Source organism: Epinephelus moara, chromosome 9 (genome assembly GCF_006386435.1).
Source record: "Epinephelus moara isolate mb chromosome 9, YSFRI_EMoa_1.0, whole genome shotgun sequence".
NCBI classification, from domain to species: Eukaryota; Metazoa; Chordata; class Actinopteri; order Perciformes; family Serranidae; genus Epinephelus; species Epinephelus moara.
The window spans coordinates 12,507,222-12,516,529 of NC_065514.1; the positions used below are offsets into that span (position 1 = coordinate 12,507,222).

Consider the following 9,308-nt stretch of genomic DNA (forward strand, 5'->3'; position numbering starts at 1 on the left):
TAAAAAAGATGGTTGCTGACAAGTGGCTACATGAGAACATCATTATGCTGAATGTGACTTTACAGCCTCGTCGTGGTGGCGATGTTAAGTCATGCAACTGTAGTGTAGTTTGTTTACAGTCTAACTTAAGCTTGTAACCTCTGGCGGTTGCATTTATGCTTCAAAAACCAGAAGTGGTGTTTACTTTTTGAGATTATCTTGCTGAACAAAATGTGTAAGTATCATTAACTTGTGTTTGCCACAGAGCTTATTCTCTGCAGTAATCCAAAATACAGTGGAAAAATACCACTGGATTTTTGTCAAGGCAACCAGGGCGATGTTTTAACTCATGTGTTGGCCCGTGGAGCACTCTTCAATTGGGGTTCATTCATTCATTCATTAGTATACAACTAATCATACAGCTAACTTTGCCCGACAGACAAAGCTAGCTGTATGATTAGTTGTATAATAGAGCGGGTTATCTCACATTTATCGTAATCTCACGCTGCCGGCTGCTGCAGGCATGGTGTTGGTAACAATGCACGGACTGAACCACACAGTAAACCTGCTATAAAACTATGAGCTGAAAGAGTTACAGGATTTATTGCTACTGAAAATATGATTGTATACAGGAAAAGCTTGACTTCATGGTTGTTTGTTGGCAGCAAATGCTGTGTATTCATTACAACTCTGCTTTTTGTGTCACAGTTTGAACATCACTTTTAGCTCTTCGAACAAAAGCCGCTGTTTGCTCTAAATATATTTCGGAAAAAAATAACTCACCCAACTCATGGAGGAGGTGCCCCTTTTTTCATTACTGCTACTGGCTAAAACTAGAGACGACCATCATGAAGTGGTAGAGAGCAGTGAAAAAACAGGCTTCATCAGTTTGTTAAATAAAGTTCTCTATATAGATACATTTTTATTCATGAACCATTGACACTAATCCATTAATATGGCCCGACCTGTCCTTAGTTTTCATACTGAGTGATGGAGAAAACAAGGCTTTAATTAAAGCAGAAAAACGAAACAACATGTAAACATTTTTTTTTTTCCTTGTAAGAATACAATTAAAACAGATTGACTTACTCAACTAAAGCATTTGCTCCTCTTGGGAGGAGATTTTCTAGCCTTTTCCTTTAAGAGACAGACCCCTTCTAGTGTCTACTCAAAGCTTCATTATGACTTTCTGGCTTCCTGTGAATGACCTGAAAGTTGTGTGTGAGACCTGAAACTTAAAAACAGTGCGATTCCAGTTTCATATTCCTTGTGACAGACAGAAGGCACAAACTAAGCCAAGGCACCGTACTGACATGGGTATTTAACCCATTTGTGTATCTGATTTTCTGTCTGTTCTTTCTGCTCCTTTCAGCCCATCAATCAACACATCCATTAATAGTTGCTGCTGTCTTTACTTGACAGATTTCTGATTCCTGAGCACCCCACTAATAAGTAAATAAAACGACTTGTACACGTGGAGGCAAAACTTTCTCGGCAGTGCGTCTCACTTCAAATGTTATTTTAAATGTCTAGAATAATTTCAATGTACATCACACAACAAAACACAAAGACTAAATGTCCCCCCGCCCCGCCCCAGTAAAGTGCCGGTTCATTTCCTAACATCCTGCCTCTGCTACATTAAAGGCATAGTTCAATATTTTGGGAAGTAAACTTGTTTGCTTTTATTTAGAAAGTTAGATGAGATGCATTATTAATGATCTCGTGTCTGTATTGTTTCTTTTGTTACATGTATAAACTAGCGCAGGTTGCCACATACTGTCGAGCGAGCATTATGGGTTTGGTCTCTGTACAGGTATATTGGTACCAAACCTGATGTAGCAGGAAACTGTGCTGCCCTGTTGTTTGCCAAGAAATACTGTTGTTCCAGCACCTCTAAAAACACCCTAACTTCACTTTGGAACAAGCCAGGCTGCTGTTGTTTTTCCAACCCACTTTAGATGAAACCACGCCCACTGACCATGTGACAAAAGCTAGCTGCCAGCCTACTGCTGCAAGCTGTACTTGTTGCAGCACACTGGGTGCCCCGTGAAACAGCAAAGCTTGACTTCTTGAGTGGCTTTGAACACCACCCTTGCCAAAAAACACTGAGGAACTTTACCTCCTCTCATTTCTCACTTTAGAGGCAAGACATGGGGTTTTGATGGCCCTCTGACATTACCTCTTTCACGTATCGTGTCTTGTGTATGCAGATGCATGCAGATGAATGGTGTTTCGCTTCCTCTCTTCCTGCAGCCCCCCGTTGATCTACCAGCAGAAGTCGAATAAAATTTTGCCAGAAAACAAGCTTTAACTATACATTTCGCTATTTTCAAAGCTACTGTAGCGGTCGTATTTTGCTGACATCTTCAGGCACCTGCAGGGTACATCAATAAGTAGGCTAGCTAGCTAGCTAGCTAGCTAGCATAAGTCTCTTAAAATGGCGCTGGCTCGCCTTAATGTCTGACGACACGCTTTTATCATGTGGAAATCTGCATGGTTGCATCTAAAATGGGTCCGAAAAACAAGAGACACAGCCAGGCTAGCTGCGTTCCCCTGCTCCCAGTCTTTATGCTAAGCTAGGCTAATTACCTACTGGCTCCTGCACCTTACATAGCACACAGATATTAGAGTATCGATGTTCTACCTCTATGAAAGTAAGGCAACAAGCATTTTTTTCCCAAAATGTTGAACTATTCCTCGTTGAAAAAAGTGTCAGATTACATCATAAATCATTCATTAATCATGTTTTTTTTTTGGTCTGTCTGATCATCACCACCATTATCACCAAACTGTTTAATTGCCAAACGTCACACATTTGACGAGGGTTTCCTTATGTATTATTGCACTTACACCATGGGTACTTAACACTGGCAAAAAACAGCCCTGTTCAAACCATCATAACGTCTTAAAGTCAGTCTGTAGTCAGTTAGGACATATTGTAAACTTCTGGAACCATTCGCGCAAATTTCAAACCTGCAAATGTTCAGATTCCTGCTCCTCACAACTCTGTATGTCACGACTACCCCTGTCTTTTTCTAGATACTTTACCACTGAAATAACAGGTTTGACTTGTGACTCTTTCCAACTGGCAAAACCAGGACCACTACCAATCTCTTTTAAGAAAACAAAGATAAACCTGCACTGCAAACTCTGGGCGCTCCCGTGTCTCAAAAAAAGAAGTAGTACATGAGGAAACAGAAGAAGAGGAAAGCCAGGATCCAGTTGACTGAGTGGATGTAGACGATGACCAGGCCGATGTCGAAGAGCCAGCCTCGCATGTCAGTGAAGTCCAAAGCGTCCAGCGCGAAACCTCCGTGAACAAAGTGCCAGCGTCTCCCTGCTGCCGCCGCCGCCTGCCTCTGTTCTCCTGAAGTCAGACAGATAAAATTACTATTCAAAGTGATTTTAAATTGTTACTGCTAGTGGCAGTGTTGGACATTTGTCAGTTGTGTCGAATATTTATAGCAACATATTGCATACCGTGTACAGTAAGGCCACTATGCAATTTGTTGTCTTACTGGATTTGTATCACTGTTGTTTTATTGTTGTTAAAGGTGATTGTAGGGTTGAATTTTTTTCAACTGCTGTAAAATAAAGTTTATTATTGCCACTAAATTGTAGTGGAAAAGCAATAAAATGCCTGCTTTATTAATTAAAAAAAAGGTCATGGCAGGACATGAGGGAAGGGTGAAAATGAGATCAGTCACACAGAGACACATTTTTATTGTAACATTTAGTGGCAAAATCCACCAAGTCATAGGAGTGCGATAAAAAAGAATAAATCTGTAAAAGAATGAGAAAATAAATGCGGAAATATGAAGAGACACAGATAAAAGAATAAGTATATTAGTTAAAATGTGGAAATATAAAGACATAACAAAATACAGAAAAATAATTATCAACATGTACAGTTTTTTCCCTCATTTATGTATTTATTTATATATTTTTATATTTATTTTTTGCATATAAATTGCTATTTTTTCTATGTTTGTAATATATGTAATTTAAAATCAATAACTGAATTAATTTTTATTTTATTTTTATCCCTTTATTTTTCCTACAGTTTTTGCTTTTCCCAATTGCTTTTTTTTTTAGTTCTTGGGGATGACGCTGGTGGGAGCTTTTTAGCACAGACTAAAGGAAGTCGACGTGACGCGAACTTGTGCATGCCAAGTGTGAATGTGGTGGTGGTTTGAATCAGGGAGGGAAGGGAAGGAGTATTTTTTTAATGGTTGTGCGCCCTCCGTTATCTTGTCAGCTGCATGGAAAGGTCTATTTCAAAGCTGCTGTGTCCACGTCATGCCTACTTCCTGTTGTTCACACTGAAAAGTTTCCGCTAAAGCAACTGGATTCATGTGTGCAGGAAGTGTTTCCTCAGCCCAGGCAGGAAGCCCCGCCTAAAGCCGATTGACTGACAGCTTGGCCCTTCAAGTAATAACAAAAGCATTAGGGAGAAGCAAAACAATGGGGTAAAAGTACAGTTAAAAAAAAAAAAAGGGGGGAAATTAAATAATTGTCATAACATAAAAATAAAATAAAAAATAAATCTAAAATATTCAGAAAAAATATAAATATCTTAAAAAAAATATATACAGAAATAAATGAAAAATTAAAAGTGAAAATAAATAAAAATGCTTATACTTGTTCTTTTAGAGTTTGTCATTTGTCTTCATATTTTTGCATTTATTCACTTACTCTCTCTTTTACAGATTTTTTTTCTTTTTTTTTTTCTTTTAAATGGCACTCACATGACTCACGTAAAACTAGACCATCTCTTTGCAGAAACAGCATTCTTGTAACTCAGGATAATCCAGACACCTAACTCTCAAAGGATTAGACTATAACTACTGAGACAAAAGAAAAAGAATTTGCTGATACAACTATCACAAATATTCTCTCACCCCAGAAGGTACGGAAGCGCTTGCGACAGCTGGGCAGCGGCCATTTTGCACAGGAAGCACTCTGGAAGTTCTGCTTGCGGGCGTAGTACACTTTCGGGAAGAAGGTCTTCGCTGTTTGGTTGAGCTCTGCAGAGGAATGAGACCAGTGTCTAGCGAAGGCAGGGCTGCAGCTAACGTGAAATAATTTTTTAACAATCCATTTTCTACACACACTTATCCTGTGCAGCCTCTCAGCACACATTGGGCGCGAGTTTGTTTTTGTTATTTTCAATTTACAGGAAAATCAGGAAAAGCACAGTCTGATATTCTAGTATTTTGTTGGGACATGAGTTCTCGAGGAAGCTCACCTTTGTGGAAGTCTGTGTGTGAGATGAGGGTGCGGCAGAGAGGGCAGGGTGTGTTTGTCGGTCGGTTCTTGGCGATAGTGCGGAGACATGGCTCGCAGAAGACGTGGCCGCAGGGCTGACAGCTGTACGGGCTGAAGTAGACGTCGAGACACACGGCGCAGGTGAGGCCCTCTCTGTCCTCCTCCTCGCTGTCCAACAGTGAACCACCTACACTCTCAGCCTGGACACACAAACACACACATATACACACTGTCAGTAACAACCTTGATCCAATAATCTGGATATTTATTCACTGTGCAAGCATGCTATACAAATATTAACGTTTTTTTATTGCTCCCTCACCTGCTCCAGCTGGCTGTGCAGCCATCGCTCTCTCCTCCTCTGTTTTCTTCGAAGACTCTTGAGACGGTTCTTCTCTCTTTTGCTCAGTCTGTTTGAGGCTGGGGAGGCCAGAGAGGCTTGGGGCTGAGAAAGGAAGACATACACACCAATTAAGAGCCTGTTTTATTCATTTAATATATGGTTATTTTCCTTATGCTTTTTCTTTCAGATTCTACAATGGTCAGAATGTGCCAATTTCTGGGCCCCTTCAGTCTATACTGCTCCTACATTCGTAACAGGGGCTGTGGATGTTTCTGTATATGTCACTATTTATTATGTAAAATCTAATATAATAAAAAAGAAAGTAAAAAAGGAAATAAACAATATGATGCTTCAATTCTGATTAAAACAGATTTCTTTAAATTCCCTGTTTCCAGCAGCATACCAGCACTTCCTCATCCGGCTCGGCCACACTGTCAGAGATGGACCTCCCTCTGAGGAACAGGGCTGAAACAGACACATCCTCGTGGACAGCTGTTGTCTCTGGAGAAGACTCTGCGTCCTCCACAGTTTGCAGCAGCTGTTGATGCAGAGGTGACTGTGTCCTTCCAGAAACAACTGAACGACAGGCGACAGCACTGAATGAGGCTTCACCATCAGTGTCAAACTGCTGACTCGTGGGATACAAGACAGGTGAGCGTGTCGACTCATACGTCCCCGTCCTTGTGCTCTCAAGAGCAGAGCTGACGGTAGGGCCTGCAGGGCAAAAACATGACGACCTGATGGTGGCATCGTCTTCCAAGCTGCACCGCCTCCTGTGAGAGATGCAGTAGAGAGGACTGAAAGAAAATGACTGTGTGTTCTCACTGTCAGTCAGCGAGTTAGAGGCCTCAGAGGGGCTGATGTGGGACATGACAGCAGCACAGTTAAGCTGTAAAGTGTCCAGTGCCGTCCTGTTAAACACGGGCCTCTGCTCTCTGTCCTGAGAGCCGTCTGTCAGCAGAACAGCCTGCTCCTTCTCAGGCCTCGTCCTTTTCGGCTGGACGATGAGAACGTAGTGTTTCTGATCGTGATCAACGCGACTTTTGTTGAGGTGGACGGTGGCGTCTCGCCCACAGGGACACTCGCTGCGGTTGATGAAGTTGAAGCCGCCCAAGCGAGCTCCACAGTGCTGGCAGTTGAGTTTTCCTACAGTCCACTGGGCCTGGAAAGAAACCACAGAAACATCAATGAACAATATCTTAAAAATTGATTTATTTTTAGAAAATTAGTTAATCAAAACTGTTCATTAAAACTGTGGATGACTCATTCCCTGTTGATCTACTAATCAATCAATCAACTAATAAATGCGGGGACAATAAAAATCCAACCCCAGATTCACTCTCATTTACTGTTTTGCCTCACTGTATTTGCATTTTTGGATACCTGCTGCTTACGGTCTGGCACCTGGTCGCTACTATTTTTATTAAGCCCCAACTTCACTTCAGCGCTGTGGGGGTACACACCCATAAATGTCCCAAAACAAGTGGCCAAATCTGCAGTTCTTCTAATGGCCACTTGAATTTTACATACATAACTCACCAGTTTACATTTTAAAGGCTTAAAGTTCACATATTTAAGGGCGGAGACAGTTTGAACGACAACCTGTAAGTCAGGTCCACCCCTCACTCCTACACTGCCCCAAACTCTCTCCCAAATTTGTTCACTTCTCGCTTCAAAAACAAGATGGTGACAGCCAAAATGCCGAGTTCAAGGCTTTAAATCAGAGTCCACAAACCAACTGTTGATGTCACAGTAGCCACGTCCATTATTTCATACAGTCTATGGTTCTCCTTTACGCTTGGCACAGAGGAGAATTTTCAGTTGGTGTCAATCTCCAATCTCGCCACTAGATGTCCTAAATCCTACACACTATACCTTTAAAGTGACAAAGCCCTCTAGTGATTGTGGGAGTTATGACTCCTTACCATGGGGTGCAAAAGAAGAATTCAGGTGTGGTATTATAAAGCGGCAATGTGGGTTGATGGTCAAAACATTGGACTTTAACATGGAGCATTGCGATTTGTTTCCTGTTCCCAACTATCATTGCTTTTCTTTTATTTATGACCGTGGTTGTTCCCTGACCGTAACCAAGTCATTATAATTGTAATCATGACAACGTTAAGTACTTAACTCAAACCATAAACCTTCCCCTGTCCCTTGTTTTTGTGCCTAAAACATGACCACTACAGCCCATTAGTCAGATCCACCCCTTGCTCCTCCACTGCCCCAAACTCTCCTACAATTATGGTCACTTCTGGCTCCAAAAAACAAGATGGCAGAGCCGTAATGCCGAACTTGAGGCTATAAAACAGCAGTCCACAACTAAGGGGTGATGTCACTGTAGCTACAGTCATTATTTTATAAAGTCCTGAATCAGAAAATAAGAAGAAAATGAGAAAATTCAGGTAGAGGGAAGAGTCTCTGCAGAATAATACACTGCCACACACCTCTAGTGGGTCATAAGTGATGACTGAGAGGGATTTCTTCTGTTTAAGTCTATACATTGTTCTTTCTGAAAGTTCCTGCATAGTATATCTTTAAATCTAATTAAAATGTATCATGGAATTTGCCATATATATCTGACATCATGCATAAAGTCTAAAGCTGTGTGTGACTTCATTTTCATAACTAAAACACACATAATAAAATGAACTTTACTTCAGTGTATCCAAATCTACACCAGAAAACGTCCAAGTAAATAACTGTGTTCGCTGCCAGTAAAACACTTCCTGAGCTGTGACACTTACCTGGTGAACTGAGGTCAGTATCCACTCTGGCAGTGTGTCAACATTGACGTGCCAAATACTGCAAACGGCAGCTGAGCCTTCATCTGTGGCCTCAACCTGCTCCCACATAAAGGGCACACAATCAGCGAGAAGAGCTCCCATCAGACCCAGTCTCTCTGACACTGATAGCCAGCCATCTTTTTTATGACTGAAACACAAGCTGTTATTTTTGAGTTTCCCCAGCCCTGATGTCCCCAAACAACTTTATGGACTATGAGTTATGATTAGGGCTGAAACTAATGATGATTTCCATCATCGCATAATCTCTCAATTTTGGGGGGATTTATTGATGAATTGTTCAGTCTATTTAAAGTGAGATAATAGTAAAACACTGCCATTACACTTTAGGTGTTCAATTTACAATGAAATAAAACAGAGAGAGGCAGTAAATCCTCACTTTTAAGAAGCCAGAAACACAGAAAGTCTGCTTGTAAAATGGGTTAAACAAAGGTCAAAATCATTACTTACTAAATTCCTGGTGACTGGCAAACTGATTACTGATTAATTTATTGATTCAGCACAAGCTAACTATGGCAAACAATACCTCACAGGCAGGGTCTGTAGCTCATGAACCAATACATCCAAAAAGTGAGACCGAAATTGCCGAACACATCAGATTCACAAAATTCTCACCAACCATTGACAAACATGTTGAGTCAATGATGCCTTTCCGACACCTCCTGCAGCGGAGCATGGTTGCCTCTCCTCAGGGTCTTTTTAGGTTTCCAGTCCAGCTGTTGATGTAATGATAGTGGAGACACAGTCAAGGCACGCAACTGCAAATACACCTGCACTAATGTCCACTGTGGAAAAAAATCCATTTTCTCTGTTAAAGTTCAGATCATTTTTAGTCTGAATTCAGAAAGGACAAAAAAAAAACCCTCATCTATATATATATATATATATATATATATATATATATATATATATAT

General features: G+C 40.9%; 1 protein-coding gene across 2 annotated transcripts in view; it reads right to left on the reverse strand.

Annotated features, from left to right (window-relative positions):
* Positions 1-366: 366 nt before the first annotated feature.
* The window catches only part of rnf180b (ring finger protein 180b), an 11,402-nt gene continuing 2,460 nt past the window's right edge, over positions 367-9,308 (reverse strand). The window contains exons 2-8 of one of the 2 annotated variants that reach the window (XM_050052300.1): positions 9,014-9,110; positions 8,338-8,433; positions 5,994-6,752; positions 5,570-5,692; positions 5,228-5,447; positions 4,881-5,006; positions 367-3,346 (exon numbers count right to left, since the gene is read on the reverse strand). In XM_050052300.1, coding sequence (XP_049908257.1) covers positions 3,147-3,346; positions 4,881-5,006; positions 5,228-5,447; positions 5,570-5,692; positions 5,994-6,752; positions 8,338-8,433; positions 9,014-9,070 — 1,581 coding nt within the window. In that variant the 5' untranslated portion in view covers positions 9,071-9,110 and the 3' untranslated portion in view covers positions 367-3,146. The remainder of the gene's footprint in view (positions 3,347-4,880; positions 5,007-5,227; positions 5,448-5,569; positions 5,693-5,993; positions 6,753-8,337; positions 8,434-9,013; positions 9,111-9,308) is intronic. The other variant, XM_050052299.1, reaches the window with a different exon arrangement.